This window comes from Embiotoca jacksoni, unplaced genomic scaffold, assembly GCF_022577435.1.
Source record: "Embiotoca jacksoni isolate LCO1_2020_lvr unplaced genomic scaffold, fEmbJac1.0.p SCAF_7, whole genome shotgun sequence".
Classification (NCBI taxonomy): Eukaryota; Metazoa; Chordata; class Actinopteri; family Embiotocidae; genus Embiotoca; species Embiotoca jacksoni.
In genome coordinates this window covers 1,069,710-1,091,365 of record NW_027185425.1, presented here as the reverse complement: position 1 = coordinate 1,091,365, position 21,656 = coordinate 1,069,710, and the positions used below count along the sequence as shown (strand labels likewise).

At 40.9% G+C, this 21,656-nt stretch overlaps 2 protein-coding genes across 3 annotated transcripts in view; both read left to right on the top strand.

The window, feature by feature from the left end:
- rnf19b (ring finger protein 19B) overlaps positions 1-13,411 on the top strand; it is a 34,184-nt gene extending 20,773 nt beyond the window's left edge. For both annotated transcript variants that reach the window (XM_069176156.1, XM_069176155.1), the window contains exons 3-10: positions 4,538-4,737; positions 7,428-7,572; positions 7,749-7,911; positions 10,484-10,598; positions 11,561-11,701; positions 11,821-12,010; positions 12,377-12,511; positions 12,601-13,411. In XM_069176156.1, coding sequence (XP_069032257.1) covers positions 4,538-4,737; positions 7,428-7,572; positions 7,749-7,911; positions 10,484-10,598; positions 11,561-11,701; positions 11,821-12,010; positions 12,377-12,511; positions 12,601-13,048 — 1,537 coding nt within the window. In that variant the 3' untranslated portion in view covers positions 13,049-13,411. The remainder of the gene's footprint in view (positions 1-4,537; positions 4,738-7,427; positions 7,573-7,748; positions 7,912-10,483; positions 10,599-11,560; positions 11,702-11,820; positions 12,011-12,376; positions 12,512-12,600) is intronic.
- Positions 13,412-17,838: 4,427 nt separating this feature from the next.
- Positions 17,839-21,291, top strand: ndufs5 (NADH:ubiquinone oxidoreductase subunit S5). The gene is made up of 3 exons (XM_069176157.1): positions 17,839-17,946; positions 19,699-19,918; positions 21,080-21,291. The coding sequence occupies exons 2-3, from the start codon at positions 19,703-19,705 to the stop codon at positions 21,182-21,184; spliced, it is 321 nt and encodes a 106-aa protein (XP_069032258.1). The 5' UTR covers positions 17,839-17,946; positions 19,699-19,702; the 3' UTR covers positions 21,185-21,291.
- Positions 21,292-21,656: the final 365 nt, after the last annotated feature.

Below are 21,656 nucleotides of genomic sequence, written 5' to 3'. Positions count from 1 at the left end.
TTGTCAACACTTCAGGATAACGGCATGTTTTTTTTTTATGATAAGCATCAGAAAAGCTCACTTGGCAAAATCGTTCTCGGATATCAGCCAAAACAGACACATTAGACAAATACAAACACTGAAAATCGTCTGTCTTTCAGTTTCAGTGTTTTTAAGAAAAATATTTGGCATCTGCTCATCGTCTCTGACTTCTCCTCTTCATCATCGTCACATCGCGGTTCACCTCCGACCTGCTCTCCCCCGTCCGGCCAATAAGATCTCGACCCGCGTGACTGTCAGACTCGAGTATCCAGTGAGAACAAAGACTGACCCTCCGCCGTCTCTTCTGGCTGTCAGTTGCTATGACGACTATCGATGCGGCATAGAGGGAGCGTTGCCAGGGGTAACGGGAGTTGGGACTTAATTAAACAGATCACTAGCTTGGATGTGTGTCATTGTTCTGGATTTTTTTTTTTTTGTCTTCTTTTTTTGTGCCTTTGTCGTTGACTGTCACGTAACATAACACACATTTTGTGTGTGTTTCGTGTTTATCGTGCGTGCGCGCGTGTGTGTGTGTGTGTGTGTGTGTGTGTGTGTGTGTGTGTGTTTTGTGTGGGAGTCGGGTTAAATGCTGCCTGCCATTAACCACATCCTGTGTTGTAGTGTTGTGTTCGGGGGGGGGCTCCCAGGTGGCTCCCAGGTGTGTGTGCACGTTTCCCTCTCAACACGCAGCGTGTCAGCACTTATAAAACCCCTTCTCCTCCTCCTCCTCCTCCTCCTCTTCCTCCCCCATCTCTGCCATGTTTTCTTTCTTACATCTCGGCTCAGGATCTTACATCCCCCCCCCCTCCTCCCCTTTTTTATTTTTATTTACCGTCCTCGGATCGCCTTTTGTTCCACCTATGTCTGTCCCTCTCCGTTTGTCTCTCCCGTCCCGGAGACGTCACTTCCAATCGCTGCCTTGCGCTGCGTTAGACTCCGGCGCTTGTGCGACAGCGTTGACATGAGATGTTCTGCCGTGAGGAAGCGGTTGTGGCAGCTCGCGCTTTGTACCGTAACCCAGCGCTGAGTGAGACAGAAGAGGAAGCTGCTGGTGAGACACGCTGCTGGATGTCCCGTTGGCTCGGTCCAACACTTCGGTCCAGACTGAAATGTCTCATCGACGATCAGATGAATTGTTTGGAAAATCAGTGCAGACATTCATTAAGGGAAGAGGACGAATCCGAAGGGCTTCACCACTACGTCAACTAAACCTTAATCAACTAGAAACTTCTTCGTGGAACAGGTTTTTATTGGTCGTTTAGTCGCAGGAAGAAAGAAACCCACAAATGATGATTTGTTCCCAGCCGAGCTTTCCTCCGGAGGGAAGCTCGTTTTAGGACTTGACTGTCAATAATCTGTCCGTAGCCTGTAGACACGGACACTTCTAGTCCAAGTAACAAAATACTGCGTTGTCATAAATTAACGCGACGTTTCTGAATCGTTAACAGGGCAGCTCGCTTCGTGCGTGCGGTTGCACGAGTTATATTTCAAAGGTTCTTTATTACGGTTTTGTATTTCTCATGTGATGCAGCGCAGTGTTAACAAAGCTACTTATTATAATCTTTATCAAACCATTATCAACCAACTGTTTAAAAATGTAAATGAATATCACAAACATGCGTGGCCAAGTCGACTATGTGCTTGAACATTGAGAACCTTTAGTCGGGGGCAGCCCTCAGGTTGACATTTGTGGTTTTATGTGAAATGTCTTTGAAAAGATTGCCGTGAAATTTGGGAAGTCCCCGTCGGGATGAACTGTAATCTCTTCATCAGGTCAACATTTCACCCGGTTTTGAATGTTTACAGCCAAATACCTGAAAACTTAATGACATTCTTATTAGCCTCTTCTGTAGTTTGTGTTTAGTCCTAATAAGCTTAATTTGATCAACTAAGATATTGAACATTTGAAACACTATAGCTGCTCAGTATCAGCGGAGGGCCACTGTCTGTGAGCATGTTGGCGTTAGCATTTAGCTGAAAGCAGGTCTTGTTTCTCTTTGTGTCTCTCTGCAGATTTTAATGACATAAACAAAAAAACAACTCAATGACAACACACAGGAAAGTTACAGCATAAGAGTTAAGGAGAGTCATTTTAGTTCACATAAAGGTTGTTGTTTTTTTTCACACGGCGGTTGACTTTAAAAAAAAAAAGAGTAATGGTGGACAAATTGTCTGTCTCATAGGGAGTTTGTTCATTAGTCATTTGACACTCGGCTGCTCTGTTTCTGTTTAGCACAGCTTGAATCAAGAGTGCTGATGTTGCAGGAACGCAGAAATGCAACACTGGCATATCTGTGTTTTTGTTTGCTTCATTTAAATTGAAAAGTTGATGCGTTTATCGAAGGCGTCGAGCGTGACCTTTTGATTCCCGTCGAAAACATTAAAAACTGTTTTTGGTTTCGTGATGACAGAAGAAGCCTGGATTTTATTTTATTTTAATTTATTTTATTTTTATTTATTTTTTGGCGTATGTTTGATGTTTGGAGCCAGACGTGACGGTTAAATCCTCACAGGCTGAAAGCGTCTTCGCAGGAATGCCATTTTTTAAAAAAAATTTTTTTAAACGCGTGTGCCTCGTCTTGTCCGGAGAAAGCGAACTCTCCGATCTGATATCTGTTAATTGTGAACGGGCTAATCGGGGCTGGAGGAGGGGGTATCGAGGGACGTGTTGGGGCTGCTGTGTTGGAGGCGAGCCAAAGCAATTTCAAGTTTTGTCACGTTATCGCTACTTCCACGCTCCTCTTCCTTTCAATAGGGCGACTTTAAAAAAAAACTTGCAGAAAAGTGGCAGCGGCTTTTGTTTCGTCGGGGTGGGAAAAAACAAAACAAAAGTCACTGCCGGCTTTTTGTTTTTCACTCCCCCAACGTGTTTTTCTCCCACTTAGCTTTGCGACAGCCGTTCATGAAAGGCCTTCCCTTTGTGATTTCTGCTGTGATTGACACTCGCTTATATATTTCAGGCTCTCACCCTTTTTCTTTTAATTTCCTGCTTTGTCCTTATCATCCCAATATGCTTTGCATTTTGCTATATATATATATTTGTATATATAACAATATTTCCCTGAACGAATAAACTTTGGTGCACAAAAAGTGGAGGATTACTCGGGTATATTTTCAGTGAGAATTACGAGTTTTTCTTGAAGGAAGTCGTGACGTTTTTGGATTACATTTAGCAAAGTCAGGCCCAAGACGAGTGATTTGTTTCGTTTCGGTGTAATACACTGAAATATATTCTCTATTTCCTCATGATTAATGGCACTTTCTAGAATAATCCGCCACCGAACGCAGTCCAGTTAAAAGTTATCAGCCGGTCTGAGTGTCTCTTTGGTGTCACTACTCTGCACTCTACTGTACTTTGTGAAATCCATATTGATTGACCTCAGCCCCCCCCCTCCCCTCCTCCTCCCCTCTCAATGCTGTTAGTAAGTGATTACTCCATTGATCAAATGCTCTCTCCTCTCAGTCTGCAGAGGGCTTTTCGGCTCCGTAACGTTTTCTGAATTAACATCTCGGTCACGTGTTGCTAAACTCGGCGGTTCGGGTTTGAACATTTAACTTTCGGTCAGCGTGATGCGGTTGTGCGAGGAAATGTTGCAACCAGAAGACACGGTTCGTACCGTATGTGACGCTGTTGAACGGTGTCGAAATGGGTGAAGTCAAATCGGGGACGTTCATCAGTTCAAATAAAACAATAATATTTAATATCAAATTTCCTGGTCACGTATTTCATACCGATACTGACTCTTGTCTTGCAGCTTATTCAGTTTATGCAACAGCTTCTTCTATTGTTTTGTTTTTTTATTCTCAGGTTCTCCATTCCCTCAAAGATCAGCATCATGAGGACGGTTTGCAAACACTTGGTTGTGCAAGCTTACATGTGAGGGTTCATCACATTTATAGAACCTCAAACTTTGGACGTAGGTAAAAAAATATATATATATATCTGGCGTAAATATCTTCACCTTTATTAGACTTTCTCCATCAGTACTTTGGCTCTTCCCAGTTTTTTGCACCAACTTGTGTAGAATCAGCTCGGTCGAGCTCACAAGCTGTCAAAGCTGTTTGTGGACGTGGCTCGAGCTTGTTAATCGTGCCTCAACGCAGGATTATTTGCTAATCAGTTCCTCAAAATTTATAAATTATGATTTATTCTGACCTGATAATTAACCCAATGTATAGCGGCAAAGCATGTAATACACCTACCGGTCCACTAGGGCGTAACTTCTCGTGTGTCTTTACCTCCAGGTAAAGGTTAGAAAGAAAAACAGGTGGTTAAGGTTAGAAAAACAAAACCAAAACACCAAATCCACTTCCCTTTCCTTTGGACTCGAACCCTGAAACAACTTCTCTGACTTTGCACTTTTATTAAATAACCTGAACTCTCCCCCGACTGTCCCAAAGACGCGCTGCCCTCTAGTGGACCGGCAGGTGTATTACACATCCTGCCGTGATGCTCGGCTGTACGAATCGACCTCATTTTTGTTTTTTCTTCTTCTCCTTCCTCTTTCCCTGTCAGGTTCGCCGTCATCGCCTCGGGCTGCGCCAGCTGCCCCAGGCTGGTGTGTCGCAGGGAAGGCTGCGGCGCGGAGTTTTGCTACCACTGTAAACAGGCCTGGCACCCCAACCAGACCTGCGACTCGGCCCGGCAACAGAGAGCGCAATCCCTGCACACCCACAGCAACCACTCACCCAGCTACACACAGGAGCAGGGACCAGGTGAGCACACGCACACACACACGCACACACACACACACACACACACACACACACACACACACACACACTGCACAGGTGTGCGCTCGCTCGCCTGGCGCAGACATAAACACAAAGATAAAATCTTCTCCCCGCGGCATTTCCGACCTGCAAGTATTTTTCACACCTGCGAGATCTCACTGCGTCTCTGTCTCGCCGTCTCCGTCTCCGTCAGTCCTTATCACATGTCAGTCTCCTCAATCTGCCAGAGCGCTGAGTCAAGCTCGTCTCGCGCCTGGTTGCCAGCTCCTCTGCGTTTCCCACCGCTGGGGGAGGAGTGAGGCGTTCAGGCGAGCGCGAGACGCTATTTATATCGCAGCTTCTCCACTTGGTAGTTTCACGACTGCGGTCGCCGCACATCCTGTCAAAACGCATTTTAAAATGTCACCCAAAAACATTTTAGTTGCTTCCTGAAAGTTCTTTCACAGTATGATTTTAGTTCTGCTAGTTCTTCTAAATTCATCCGCTTGCTACAGAATAAGTGCAGAAAACAATATCACCACTCTGTTGGTGCAGTTTTTAAATGGATCGGATTAATGTTGCAAATTATCAGTTTACTATACCGGGACTTAAAAAAAAACTCACTAACTTTTGACATTTTGAAACTTGAAAAATGTAATTTCAGCACTTTAAATGCGAAGCTGGTTGTAACTTAATTCAACCGACAGACACCAACATGATATCAATCCTCTCGTCTACTTGTTGGCGAAAATTTGTGTTGCTTGGCCTTCCACAATAATTTAAAAAAAATGTCTTGATTGCAATTAATGGAGCTGGCTGCAATCATTTTGCATAATTGTTAGAATTTGTATCAAAACATCTGGATTAAACTACCAGAAGTCTGTTTCCACGGCGTTTTTTTTTTGTTTTTTTTTACAGTTTGAGGTTTAAATGGTGTTTTTTTTTGTTTTTTTTGTTTTTTAATGACAACATCTCTTTGTGCCCAACAAATGTAATTACTGGTACCTGTCATTGGTAGTAATATCTTTGTATTTACGTGTTTTTTTTCCAGATCTGATCGCACAACTAGGACTAGATTCATACTATAACCGCATAAAATAAACAGAGACACACAATTCAGTCATTCATTGTAATTATTTGTACAACAATTAAACTGTCGTCTAAACTTTCAGGATGGGGAGAAGCCCCGCTCGTTGCCGTAGTGATAACAGATCCAAACGTAAACATCTCGGCACACACCCGTGGCCGTGCGTGCGAAACGTCCTTATTTACATGCGTGTCTTTAATCCGATTTTGATTAAAAATCCATTAAGTAAATCTGCCCAGCTGCCTTCGCTCGTCCTTTTTCTCTTCCCTCCTTAATTTGCCGCTTCCAGCCCGCCTCTCTTTGCCAAGTGTTCAGAGGGACTGACTCATGAGACGGTCGGGGCCGCTCCCTCGCTGTCAGTTCCTACCTGCTGCCTTGTCAGCTGGACGCCGACAGACAGACAGGCAGACAGACAGACAGACAGACAGACAGACAGACAGGCAGACAGACAGACAGACAGGAGAATACAGATCAGGCAAACAAGCGCTTCGACCATATTTGTGGCGTCAGGTTCAAAACGCCCTTTAAAGAGCTGAAAGTGTTCACAGACGGCAGAATTCAAACACGGTGAATTGGCTCTTTCTTTCTTGCTTTCTTTCTTTCTTTCTTTTTTTTTTTTTTTTTTTTTTCTGGTTTCTTGGCTTTCTTTCCTGAAAGTGCATTAGAGAACGTAAAGTGCAGCAAGCGTGGAATCCATTACTGTGATGAGGTTTGATCTTATTGACAACAATTAAACAAGCAAAGAGGACAATTATTCTAGAAACCAATTGCACTCTTAAGCTTTTCAAAAGGAAAAGCTTTGAATTCACTACAAAGTCGGCCATATTAAATGGATATTTTTGGGGAAATATTATTAACTTTCTTTCCGGGAGTGAGATGAGGAGATTGATATCATCGTCATTAGCTGAGCATGCAGAAAGGAGGAAACAACGATGAGCACCTCAAAACTTTACAAATGAACGTGTTCTACTGTGATCGTTTCACAAGTTGTGTTTTTATGGTTGGGTTATGTGTCAGGCTGTTGTTATATGTCAGTCTTGGTATCTTTTAGCAGAGACCTTACTGTTTCCTGTTTTCATTAAATACCACCGATGGTTCATTGACTTCATGGAAATGGAAGTTTGTTACATTTGGACAGAGCTAAGCTAGCTGTTTCTCCTAATTTAAAGTCTTTACGCGAAGCTAACTAGCAGGTATCGATCCTCTCATCACAACGGTGTATTTATTTTAGTGCTATAACATAAGTAAATATTTCAATTTTATGATTTTATCAGCCGCTGTTTTGTCTCGTATGTTATTATTTATGTTTTAACGTGGTTGTCTCACTTAACTTGTATTATTTAATTTGCTGTGTTCTCCTCTACGTAGTGTTTGTAATTGTAAAGTGTGTCGGGAACATGTCGGTGATTCTGCACCTTAAACAAATTGCTTGACTGACTGACTGGCTGACTCGTTGTAGGGATGATTGACATGTCAAACATCGAAAACCTCGGGCTGCAGAGGACCGAAGCGTTGGCCTGCGTCCTAAGATGTCGGAATCACTTCAGCGACTTCATTTTCCAGCCGGATTTATTGATTGATAAATCTGTCTTCTTTCCTTCTCCAGCTGACGACATAAAGCCCTGCCCTCGCTGCGGCGCCTACATCATCAAGATGAATGATGGGAGCTGCAATCACATGACCTGCGCCGTCTGCGGCTGCGAGTTCTGCTGGCTCTGCATGAAGGAGATCTCCGACCTGCACTACCTCAGGTACTCGCAGTTCCCGTTTTCCTGCTCGTGTCATCCAGACTGCCGACCAGCATCACACCTTTCACTTTTTTTCCCCTAACTGTGCATTGTTCCCCCACCACCACCCCTCCTCCCCTTATCTTTCACTCTTCGCCGCCCCTTCCTCTTCCTCCCTCCCTCGTGTTTCCCTCCGTCAGTCCATCTGGCTGTACGTTCTGGGGGAAGAAGCCTTGGAGCAGGAAGAAGAAGATTTTGTGGCAGCTGGGAACTCTGATCGGCGCTCCGGTCGGCATCACCCTCATCGCGGGCATCGCTGTTCCCGCCATGGTCATCGGCATCCCGGTGTACGTCGGCCGCAAGGTGAGAAACCTGCAGAGGGTGAAACATTGTAGGAAAAAGGAGCTTGAGCTTATTTGTCTTTTTGTGACGGATCAGTTATTTTTTTCATTTGTCCGACAGTTAACTTTTGTCCTTTTTCGTCCTGCTTGTGCTATTTTCCGTTCGGCTCTGCTCTTTTTCTCAGTGAACATTTGAGTGTTAAAAGAAGTTTGTCAGCGAGATCTGACTTTAGAAGCCATAAAGGCAAATATTTCTGTGTTTCAGCTTCTCAAATTTGAATACTTTGGTTTTTTTTCTTCATTTTCAACGATACTATACGGAATATACTTTAGTTTTGTCTTCTTGTTCAGATAAAACAAGGCTGTTGAAAATGCAACAACAGGCTTTATTTTTTTGTTTAAAAAGTTGAGAAAATGAAATAGAAATTGCAAAAGCTGGACGTGGAGTCGCTGTTTCAGAGGAAACGAGACGCATTGTGAAACATTATTTATGTGTTCATAATCTCAGTTGGTCCGTCGTTATCTTCGACTCTACACACATCAGAACTACACTCTGATACTACAAAACATTTCCATTCATCATTTCCTTCCTTTTGAAGCTGACTGAGAAAAAATATCTGTAATCTCTATCTTTAGGTCACTTCATGTTTATCTTCTTTCCACACTGCTGCAGAAACCAGAAGTAGAAAACCACAGTTATGAACAGTTTGCATCACGGCGGCCGTCATTCTTTCACAATCGTCGTCCATCTGGAATTTACAACGTTACAGAACAAATATCTTTTCTGTGTTAAGTTTCAGTTCACTGTCCTGGTTTTATCACCGCATCGAATGTTTCCTAGCAATGACAAAAAGTACCTTCACTTCTTTTAAATAGCATCAGACACTTTCCACCATGCTGACCTAATGACAGACTTATTACAAGTAGAACACATGTTTGACCGAAGTAATCGAAGGTCGGGTCTTTAAAACATCAGAAATGATCTCTTAAGTTATGAAAACGTCTTAAATGTTTTGATAAAACAAATGTTATGAATCGGTGACTTTCATCTTCTGTTTCTTGTTCGGTTCACTTTTCAGTCCCTCCAGGATTTTGCCAAGTTTTCCGTGATTGTTAAAATCAAAAGTGTTTGATTTTGCCGCAACTTTTTCCTGCAGAGTTTTGTGATTCTTACAATTTGTTTTAAGGTAAAATTATGGGAATTGACAAAATTTGCAATTCCATTTTTTTTTTTTAAAGTACTCTCTAATGAAGAAAGAGGCATGTGATCACTTTCTATGGTTATTTTTGTACTGCACATCATGTCGTTCTCATTTTTAAAGAATCATGTGCTCAGTTTTTCCGAAAAATTCCTTATTAATAAAGTGACGTAACTTTAAAAAAAAAAAAAAAATCAGTCACTGCAGCATAAAACATCATCGCTGCCTCTTCTGTAAAAATAAGTGTTTAAAAGGCTTTTTTTGATCATTTTAATTGAACACGTACTGTATAAACACAACAATCTTCATGTTCCAATGTCTCTAAATGTCTTGAAGCTTTGGTCGAGAGAATTACAGCCCGTGAGACGCTCCAGGAAGCGGTTCAGCGCCGCCTCATTCCTCCGCAACAAGTCGTGACATAGATTTTGTCCTTTCGAAAGAAGCTTTGAAGGCTGTTGAAGAAAACTAGGTCTGTGCATAAAATGTAGATCAGAGATGACTCAGAGTGGATCGCAGCAGGAAAAGCTCGACGCGGGGTCACAGTGTTGTTCACTCGCTGAGGCTGAACTGAAAAGATTTCTGTGTCCGTGTTCATACATGTGCTTCGTATTAGTGCTAGTAAGTAGGTCCAGATTGTACTGCAGCATATATCTGTACAACAAAGGTTGTTTTTAAATTCGTGGTTTCAACAACATCTGTTTTTTTTTTTTAATATTCTGCAGAAACACTTTACAAATTACACATCTAATATTTCATATACTTTAAACTTCTCCACAGTTACGTTCCTGTCACCGCCACAAAGGATGAACTCTGAGAATCTGAAAAATAATTCTAATTGGTTGGGAAACATTTGGAGTTATGACTTTGTTTCTCAGTAAGTCTGGAGGAAATAAAGATGGCGGGTTCAGGGAAACGTTTACGGTTTATTCCAGGTCAAAAATAAGAAGGAAACATTTGAGTTTTTCTGGCAGGATGTTTGTTTCCTATTGGAGTTAGTTGCATAGCTGTGGTGACACTTAATTATCAATTTATAAGATTGTTAATGCCAGAAATCATATTTGTCTGTCATGTTTGTAGATTGTAAATCTTCAACAATTAAAATACCCATCACAAGTTTCCAAAGCTGAATATCCAGATTCCAGGCTACTTGTTTAATATATTCACTTCACTGTGCTTTAATAAACCACCAAGAAACCTACAAATATTTACATTTGAGAAGCTGGATCCGGTGAAGTTTTGGCATTTTTCCTTCAAAATGACACGCAGATGATTTCTGTGTTTACGTTCTTCTCCTTTTTAAATTCACCAACGGTCGTCTCTGCTTCGATCTCCGTCGCTGCGTGTTGTGTTTTACGATCGTGTCAAACCGCCTCCGTCCTTCTCCTCCGCCTGCAGATCCACGCCCACTACGAGCTGAAGAAGACGTCCCGCCACAGGAGGAATTTGGCCATCACGGGGGGCGTGGCCTTGTCCATCATCACCGCCCCCGTCATCGCAGCTGTCAGCGTGGGTAAGCGACGCGACGAGGCCGTCGTCTAAAATGCGCCGTGTATCTCGGAGGCTGATGGCCAAAACAAACCCGGGACAGTTTGTTTCCTCGGCCGTCGAGACACGTCGCTGTCGGAGCCGGGGAAGAGCTTTGATCTAAAATGGTTTTGCCGTTTTTACTTTGACAGAAGGGATGAAAAACAAATTATGACACATTTCGTTAAGATGTAAAGCCTCAAGCATAAATACTCTATTTTCAGTTGTTTTTTTTACATCTTTTGCTGTTTTTCTTTCTCTTCTTTTATCTGTTGCATAATTCTTTAACTTTATTGGGGTCATACGGTGTCCCTCACAGGTCAGGCCCATAGGCTATGATATGATATATATATATATATATATATATATATATATATATATATATATATATATATATATATATATATATATATATGTATGTATAAAGTAGATGTAGCTTCTGGGTCTGAAAAATTAGGACAATACAAAGTGCCTTGAGGTGTAATACCACCGATGGCCACTAGGGGTTGTCTCCAAAAAGCCTGCGGCTCCATAGACTTTCAAAGTCACTCCTGAAATACAAAGTCAATACATTTTCTCCTCAAGTCATTCTGGTTTCATTCCCTAAAGTTCCTCCACCTTATTAGTTTTCTGGTGGTCTGTCTGAAAATATTCACGTCATGAATTGGATATTAGGACTGAAAAATGTGTATGTTTGGGGGCGTGTCTCTTTGATTGACAGGCCAGTGGTGCAGTCAGGTTTCCGCTAGGGAATTATTTTTTTTAACAAAGCCGTATTCAAAATTTTTGTAATACTTGACGATCCATTTTTTGTTTGTTTGTTTGGGATCAACTCTGTGAAAAACAATAAATCAGGTCCTTTTAAAATTGCCCAAACAGAGTGAACATGTTCTCACCACGCGTTTGTCTCTGCTGTCCCTCTGCTGTCCCTCTGCTGTCCCTCTGCAGGCATCGGTGTGCCCATCATGTTGGCCTACGTGTACGGCGTCGTGCCCATCTCTCTGTGCCGAGGAGGCGGCTGTGGCGTGAGCAGAGGGAAGGGACGCGGCGTGCGGATCGACTTCGATGAGGACGACGGACCGATCACAGGTGAGCGCGCGAGAGCGATGACGTTGTTAGTTCGGTGGACGACCAGGAGACGACCGGTCCAATCTTCAAACCGGGTTTTGAATGCGCTGAAAGGAATCTCTGTCCGTCTGGTTCCGCAGTGGCGGACGCGTGGCGAGCCCTGAAGTCTCCGAGCCTCGGCGAGAGCAGTCTGGACGGGGCGGTCAGCGGTCTGAGCACCACCTCCCCCAGCGAGGGTCTCTCCGTGGCCCCGGGGACTCTGGGCGACACGCCCCACTTCAACACGCTGGCCGGCGGCGCTCTGGGGACTCGGACCAGCAAATACAGCAGGTGAATAATAAAGATGAAGTAGCTCAAGAGTTCGGGAGACGGGAAATGTCATATAAAATACTGTGTTCACAGGAAGTTTAATGACAGAGCTGCTTCTGTTGCTCAAATATACAATAATATTTCCCTTTTTTTTTTTTAGATTAGTTTAAATCTAAAACCAGTAAACCAATGAATCTAAAACCAAATTTATTGATCCTTAGTTGATATATTCATCAACGCAAACAAGCTGTGGGTACTAAAATGTATTTTTTTGATGGTCTGCTCGGAGTTTAAATTCTGGTTAATGTTTTGTTTCTTTGTCTCTGTTCATGCTAAATATTCATAAAGGAGCAAAAGTGATGAATAAAGCTGTTCCTGTTTCTCCAGACTGGAGGTGCAAGCAGGGGAGCTCGCTAAAGAGTCGTCCCAGAGAGAGACGGGCAGCCTGGGAGCAGGAAGTGACTGCGCCAGCACCCGAGGAATGGCCGGATCCATCATCTCCTCCTACACCCTACCTGACAGGTGAGGAAGGAGACTCGACCTTCATCCTCCTCCCCCTCCCTCCCCTTCCCCTCTCCTCTCCCCACCGGCTGACTTGTCGTTGTCCACAGGGAGTGCACCAACCTGGAGATCCAGGTGGACATCGAGACCAAACCCAGCCATCTCTGCCTGACCAGCGAAGAGGACCTAACCCCGCACCCGGGCTCCGCTGCCATGGCGACCGCCTCGGGAGGGGAGGAGCCTCAGGACTGCAGCTCCAGGAGGGGCGGGGCTCTGTCGGGCTCGGCGTTGGGCCTGTCGCCGGGGGCGTCCATCAGGGAGGGGCTCAGAGACGTCACCCTGGCTCAGCCGGAGAGCATCCGCAGCGACCTGGAGATGTCGGACACTCAGTCGGACGACATCGCGGAGCTCACGTCGGACGACTGCGACTCGCCTCACCCGAAGAGCTGCCGCCCGGCCGCCGGCCAGCAGCCCCAGCCGGCCTCCTGCCGAGCCCTGAACCCGTCCACCGAAGGCCTTCGCTGTCCCGCGGACAGCAACGTGATCCTCTACGTCTGAGAGAGCTGCAGCTCTCAGGATTGCACAAAGACTAACCGACCCCCACCCCCACCCCCACCCCCCACCCTCACCCCCACCCCCCAACACTCAAGCTCTCCCTTCCTTCATAGCTTCTCTCCCTCTCGTCATCTCTCGTTTGCTGCTTCTGCGACTCACAGACGCCGTCTTAAACACAGACAGCATTTGTTTACTTTTGTCTGTCTGTCTTACGTATCTACCTGCCAAACTCCTCTCTGAGAAAATTGTCAGTGTTCTACCTCTGAGATTTATAAGACGATGATTTATGTTTACTCCTTGGTGCAAAATGCCTTGGCTACTTAAGCAAAAAAACACAAAAAAAAAAAAAAAACACAAAAAAACAAAGAAGAAGAAGAAGAAGAAGAAAAAAAAAAAAAAAAGGTACACATTTTCCACAAGAAATATTGCAAAACTGAAATTATGAAATAAGGTGACGTCACCGAGCACGGCAGAGAGACGAGGATCGTCGGGGAAACGGATGCTCGCCGAGGACGAAGAGGATGTTTATAACTGTGTGAATGAATGTAGACTTTCTACTCAACTATTGTGGCTTTATTTTCTTTTTTTTTTTCATTTTTTTTTTTTTTCTTCCTCTATTTATATTCAGACGACCTTGAAATTGTATTGTTTGCTGTGTGCATGAGTCTGCATGAGCCATTCCTTGCGTGGAAGGTTTTAAAAGTGCAGCGAGTTTCTGTTACACTGGTGAAAGTTCAAGTTTACTTTTTAGAGGACGAAGCTGCACTTTCCCTGCACAGAGGAAGAGGAGGAGGAGGAGGAGGAGGAAGACTGGGATTATGGACATGGGGACAAACAATAAGTGTCTATGCTACAAAGATAAGTGACAGAGTTCTGACAGTGACGCAGCAAATCCTGCAGCAACTGTGGTGAGAGGAGACGTTTTAATCCATTTGACTCGTTTGTTTTTACACAGATCTGTATCAAACAAGTATTTATCATGTCGCAACTAACCTACTGAGATACTTCAATTTATTTAAACATTATACCATAATATAATGGTAATCTCAAAAGATGCAGAAATTTTAAAAGCCCTGCCGGTTTTCTACGATTTTTTTTTTTCTTCTTCTTATCTTATCTAAATAGAAAACTGTGTTGGACTTCCTGTAACTCTTGCGGCTCCGCAACACTTAAACACGTCGTTGGAACAGTTTTGTAGGAGCTGCATGAACGCGTCGCCCTCTGGTGGCCTCGACTGTCTGCAAATAACAGGTCGCGTTTGAGGATCCACTTATTTTAGAGCAGCAGGGCAACTCTGGCTTTCCATTTTAGATTCTGGTTCATTCACTTAAATCCACGTTAACGTGTCGTGGAGAAGAATAAATAAATATGCAATGCGGTAAAAGACGAGAGAATTAAAAACGGTGGTGAAAAAAAAAAGAAAAGAAAAATGCAACGGGAGTCAAATATTCCCAGAAACTCTCACAATAAGCGACTGTAATAAGAAACTTAATTGAAACGTAGATGAACGGCGTGAGTAACAAGCAGCATGTTTTAATGTCCACTAAGAAGCTCTTTTTCCAGAGCTTTCTGGTTAACTTTGAATTTGAAGGTTTTTATTTGAATTTGTACGAAGGTTTTTTTTTTTTTTTATATATATAACATTAGAGGTCAAACGTTGTAATTGAATGTATAAAACACTGTAACTATACTAACTGTTTATGCTAATATGAGCTGCTGCCAACGATTATTTTTAATTATCGATTACTCTGCAGATTATTTTCTCAATTGTCATTCAGCCGTTTTTTCTATGAAATGTCAGAATCCAGTGAGAAACGCCTGCTTTCGTTTTGCAGAGCGTCACAGGACTTCTATTATTAGCAGTTAGATTAGCAGTTCAGTACCAAGTCAAGTCCATTTTGAATTATGTAACACATTTAAATACAGCGAAAGATGAACTACGGTGCTGCACGACATCAGACGATTGAAACAGTCGAGCAGAGTTGAAACGTTTATGCTATTAAAGACAAAAATAGGCGATAAAACAAAATGTATATTTATTTTAATTACTTAAGAGCCTAAAACAAAAAGTAAACCAGTTTAATATCGTATATGACAAAAAAAAAACAAAAAAAAAAACAGCAGATCCTCACAGTGGAAAAGCTGCAATCAAAAAATGTTTGGATTATTTGGTTTAAAAAACAAAAACAACAACAGATGAATTAAAATAGAGCAGAAGTGGAGTCGACTTCACCTCCGGACAGCTGATGCTGCTCTTTGATCTCGTGTCACTCTCAGAAATCTGTCACTGTTTGTTCATGTTAGTCGGCTGCCTGCCTGCCTTATCGACACTCGCTGACCAACAACAACAACAACAACAACAACAACAACAACACAAACACACACCCAACTGCTATTTGGTGGTTTTGTTTCACCCGTCCGTCTGTCCCACTCCCACCTTGTGTGTGTTCTTGTGTGAATGAACTGCTGATGATTGTATTCATGTTTCCCACTTTGTTTTGTTGAATGAGCACTTGTGCACTTTATCTGAATTTATCTTTTATTTTTTTTATTTTTTTTTGCTCTTCATCATCTGTTGCTATAAGTGAGTTTACTTCAGTTGCAAACTAAAGTCTGTGGTACAACCAAAATGAATCACCTACCAGAGGGCCTTTTCAGTTTGGATGTAACTTTAAAAAAAAAAAAAAAAAGAGTTTGGCTCCGAAACATTTTTAACATTTTTAACTTAAAAGATATTTCAAGATTTTTTTTTTTTTTAGTTATTTTTTTTATCAGTTTTGCGATGCAAGGACTATAAGTATTCGTATTTTCTTTTATTAATTTATGTCGTACTAATAATTTGTACCAGTCAGTGTCACCTTTGGAGCCAAACACTTGGAGTACTGATGCCGATAAGCTCTTCTTAATCACGTTCCTTAGCTTTGTATCACCTCTGTGCTTCTGTTTCAAAAAAAGGTTTCCCATCAGGTTTTCCTTTAAAACTGGCGAGGAATCCAACTCGGGAAAACCTTTTTCTTTTTTTTTCTTCATCTCAGAGTAGCTTTATGGATTTAGCTGCTTCTGTGACTCGGCAGTGCTTTGTTTGGTCTCTGCTTAATCACTCGTTTCTGCCTGTGGGAAAACACGCGAATGTACCGCTGACGGAAAACCCAAACTTCCCCCGAGAAGAGTCCGAACGAGTGTTAATGGACGGAAATGTCAGAGGACACGGACGGTTCTCATTTGAAAAGGTTTAGAGTTTATAGATAGCAATATTTTAAGTGTTATTATACTGTTAGTGTACATCCTGTCACTGTTAAAGTCCCTCGCTCTCATGAGGGGGGGGGGGGGGGGGGGGTTGGGAGGGATGTTGTACATGCAGGACTGTGAAAGACAAAATTGTGGACCTTTTGGGGAAAAATAAATAAACACAGTCTGATGTTGCACCAAAGAAATGGATTTGTTGTCAATTATACTGGGAGAGGAAATCTAACGAAAGACTTTTACAACTGTGTCAGACCAAAAATCACTGATGAAGTATTGTGGTTTTTCCGTAGAATATAAACCTGTGTGAAACAACAACAACAACAACAACAAAAAACAACAACAACAACAAAAAAAAATCATATTTCACAGGTGATATTTCAACTGAAAAAGATGTAATATTATGAATAGCTGCTCTGCACTGCAATAGTTGCTGTTGTTAATGTAAGTTAGTTCCCTCTGTGCTTTATAACAACTCAAAATGTAAAAAAAAAAAAAAAAAAGTTGTATAATTGTATAAAAACCGAATAGCTGAAAAAAAAAAACCCGTTTGTGAATCAATGTTGTCGAGATGTCATTGATGTAGAGTGTGTTTGGTTGGAAATGATGATCATTGATGAACATAAATGTGGGCACATTTGCCCACAGACAGCCTGCAGGAAACTAAAATATACTTTTATTGGATTGGAGCATCAAATGTTTGCTGTATTACAAAAGTAAAAAAAAAAAAAAAAAAATCATAAATATGGACCAAAAAAAAAAAAATGAAGGTTTTAAATAATAAATGAAAAATATGGGAAAAAAAAAATCATGTAAAAACCATGTCATTTAAAATCTCATATTATCACATGCACATAAGGATTTGTTTGACGTGTGGAAGACGGTGAATATCGATGTTGAGTATGTGATGCTCAAACTGTCAAAGACATCCATGAAAACCTCAGAAAGAGATTTAATCGCTGGAACAATGAGCCACGAAGAAGCGAACATTATTACAGAGATCCTTGTTGTCGCCTCAAATCATTACTGAACACATTCTGCGACCTGCTGATCTTCTACTGCAACACGCTGCAAGAAATCTGGCTGGTTTTTTTTTTTTTATAGTAATTTCCGTTATAAAAATACCACGAAGCTCGTCCAGCTCTGGGTTTTTTCTTCCTTTTTTTCTTAAATGACCCAGAAATCTAAATGGAAATCAGGTCGGCTGAATCAGTAATATCTTTTAAAATTCCTTCTTAAAACGTATTTCTATCTGAGAGCATATCTTGGATTTTATTCAAGTAATTACTTTATGATATTTGTAGTTTTTTTTTTTTTTCTTGTATTTTCTTTTTTCTTCTTGTTCAAGTGGATATTAAAAAAAAAAAATCTTAGAAGTAACAACGACCAAACATCTTCTGAATGCACAACATAAATCACACAGTATATAGTTGCAATTCATATTCAATAATATTTTTTATTTTTCTCGAGCTCCCTGTTTGCGGTCCACACCAGTAGATGGCAGTAGTAAACGGAGAGGAGCGAAGAGAAGCTTTCCGCAGCGCTGTCGCGTCTCTTCACGACAGCGCTCGTCACTTTGCGGAACAGTGTTTCCGGTCAGCCGTAAAGCGGAACTCTCAGAAACGGAGGAAGGTTAAAGTGACTCCCAGCAAAACACGGTAAACACAGATTTTGTATTCGTAACTTTAACATTTCGACAGCGTGCGGACCGGTTCGCTGCACGGTAGAGTTTGTTTATTTATTTATTGTTTGAAAACAGCGCCGGAGTTTAAATGTTCTGAGACGAGAGCGGCCTGTTAGCATTAGCTCGGATATTAGCACGAACGGGCTGTCATTGAATGACGTCAATAGAGATCGATTATATAATAATTAATATTTAATTCTGATGGATATCGGTCCTATTGCTTAGTGGGTAAAACGGGGTTGTTGTTTTTTTTTCAGCAACTTTTGAAGTCAGTGATAATACATTTGACAACGTTTTTTATTTTTTATTTTACCGTTGTCATGACAACCATCATTAAGATCAATTAATGTTGATCTGTGTTGCAGAAGAATATCGTGACTTTAAATCTGCTCACGGCTGACAGGCTTTTTTTTTTTTATCAGAATGACGTCATTCTGTCTTTAAGGTATATTAAATAGTATAATAATAATATATCATGTATTTATTAACGTGTAAAAGGCCCGACAATACGCAGATATTTATCGTCAACGAGGTTTTCAATTCAAACATGGAAATATCGGACGACGTCCTCCTGAAGATGTTTTCTGAATCAAATCAAATGCAACCCTGGAAGACAGTTTTTGAATTAATAATTAACCAGCTGCTCTTCTCTTCTCCATCTTCTTTAAAATGCACATCGCTTATTTTATATTTCAACTCTACTTGCGTTTAATTTTATGCGTTTTTCATCTGTTCTCACGCATCTCATTTATTTCTGTATTTTTAAATATTCCTCTACATCTGTTTTCATATGAAACACTGCATGTTATTCTCTTTCTGAGACGCACTGAGCTGCATTTCTTGTATGACAGGTGTTATACAAATAACGTTTATTATTATTATTATTATAAATTTTTATATATAAAATTATAATTTCTGTATAATTTTAAATTATAAATTCTATATTTAATTTATATATAGAATTATTATATTATATATAATATATTATTATAATTATTATATATAATTATTATTCTTATACATTTTTATATATAAAATTATAATTTTATATATAATTTTCTCATTATAAATTTTATATATAATTTATATATAGAATTATTATATTATATATAATATATTATTATAATTATATGTAATTATATATCATTATATATTATTATTATTATAAATTTTTATATATAAAATTATAATTTTATATATAATTTTAAATTATAAATTCTATACATAATTTATATATAGAATTATTATATTCTATATAATATATTATTATAATATATAATTTATATATCATTATATAGAATTATTTATTATTATAAATTTTTATATATAAAATTATAATTTTATATATAATTTTAAATAATAAATTCTATATATAATTTATATATAGAATTATTATATTATATATAATATATTATAATTATAATATATAATTATTATAATTATTATTCTTATAAATTTTTATATAAATAATAATTTTATATATAATTATAAATTATAAATTCTATATATAATTTATCTATAGAATTATAAATTCTTATAAAAAAGGCCTCATCTTCACTCACCAAGCACGTTTCTCTCCTGATGTGATTTGCGAGATGTTTGATTCGTGACGATCGTTTCCCGTCCCGCATTTCGGTGTTTGATCCTTCGTCCACGTCGGCTGTTCTGTCTCCGTCTTCCCCTCCGTCTCTCCCGCCATTTCATATTTCTCCCCCTCCGTCTTCAGCATCATGCCGCTGGTGGACGTTCAGTCGCGGCTGGGCATCAACCTGGACCGCTGGCTGCTGCTGCAGAGCGGCGAGCAGCCCAACAGGCGGGCGGCGCGCTGCCACGCCTTCGAGAAGGAGTGGGTGGAGTGTTCCCACGGCATCGGCCAGACCCGCGCCAAGAAGGAGTGCCGGCTGGAGTTCGAGGATTTCTACGAGTGCATGCACCGGCAGAAGACGGTGAGTTGTCCCGAGCTTTAGTTTGGGTGACGGGAGTCGAAATTCGACCCTCCCGTGTTCCCAAAAGCTTCCGAATCGCAGCTTCTGGTTTGAACTGACGTTGTCGTTAAAAAAAAGAAAAGAAAAGGAGAATGAATCTGTTATCGGTGTGTTACGCAGACATAAAACTCACCGTCAGAAAACGGAACCGATAATACAGAAACCGGACTGCGATCATATTTGCTGTTTGAGATCAGTCGCTGTAATTTGCTGGCAAAAATTTTTTTTTTTTAAATCAATGCTGTGAATGATCCACTTTGACTCTCAGGCTTAGTTTGCTTTTAATTATGTGATCTGTTCTTCAATAAATCTTCCCTTTTCTTATTGGGACACAAAAGTGTTCGTGTCCAGGAGTCACTCTTATTAATCTTAACAGTAAAATCTGCTTCTCTACCGTCAGCCTGCTTCATGTCGACCCAAATGTGCTTCTTACTACACTTGGACTTTTTTTTTTGCTGGTATTTGCCAAAACATGTTTATGTTCAGTGTAAAATTAGTCAATAATGTTACAGGACATGAACTTGTAACTTTTAAAAGCTTTTCTGAATCATGTGAGTCTGGAGGAGAAATGACCGACAACGGCAGGCAGCGATAATCCAGACAAACAAATATACTTCTTTAAACCAGAAGAAAGGGAAGCAAAGAGATGACGTCATAAAAAGAGCGCCAGTTAAACCTTAAACAGTAGAAAACAACATCGAGATTGACGCCACTGTTTGTTTTATTGAGCTCCAGATAAAGTTTAAAGTTAAAAAAAAAAAAAGACTCGGCGTCTAATCTACTGAACAACGTTGAAGTGAAGTCGGCCTCGCTGACAGAGTGCCGAGGTCAGCAGAGGACCGGCTGACGGGGAAAGTGCGGCGTCGGCACAAAGTTCCCACGCCTCGTCACGTTTTCAAAGAAGCAGGACGAAGCGCTGACTTAAGACGAACGGCGGCTTCAACTTCAAAGTCGGACATTTAAGTTCACGTCAGCCGAAGACACTCGGAGGTTGACGTGGCGACGTTTTGACGTCGGAGCTGCTTCGCAACAGTCTGGAAAAAAAACAAACAAAAAACCAACTCTGACCTCTCCTCCTCCTCCTCCCCCTCCTCCTCCTCTTCCTCCTCTTCCTCCCTGCAGCACCAGCGGCTCTACACCATCCGGCAGCAGCGCGACAAGTTGGTGAAGGAGGGAAGCTACGCTCGGCCAGCGTGCCACGAAGGGAAGAGCGAGCAGTCGCTGTGAAGGGAGCGCGCCGCCGGACGCACTTCTGCTCTTGTTGTATAGTAAAACCAGATGTTACTGTTTCCTGTCCACCTGTACAAGTTTGCAAATAAATGTTATCAACTGTTCTTTTCTTCTGATCTTTCCTTCCCTGTCGTCGTCATCGTCATCTTCTTTTTTTTTTTTTTTTTAGGGCGCTGAGACGTTTACAGAAACTGAGGATGAACAGAAAAGAGATTTTCAGAATAAAGCAGCTTCAAATTTATTGTCTACAGCTTCTCCTGTTAGAGGGAGATAATAACTAGAAATTTATACAAAAACTACCAATTGAAATAAAACATAAAATGACTCAAAGATGAATTGTATCAGCTTGTTGACACTCGTGTTTAGTTTGTTTTTTTTCCAAAGTGTGTTCAGTCTTAAAACCTCATGTTTATTGTCGGTATCAGCAGTTCGTCGGTTATTGACCTGATTCGCCATTAAATCAAAATTC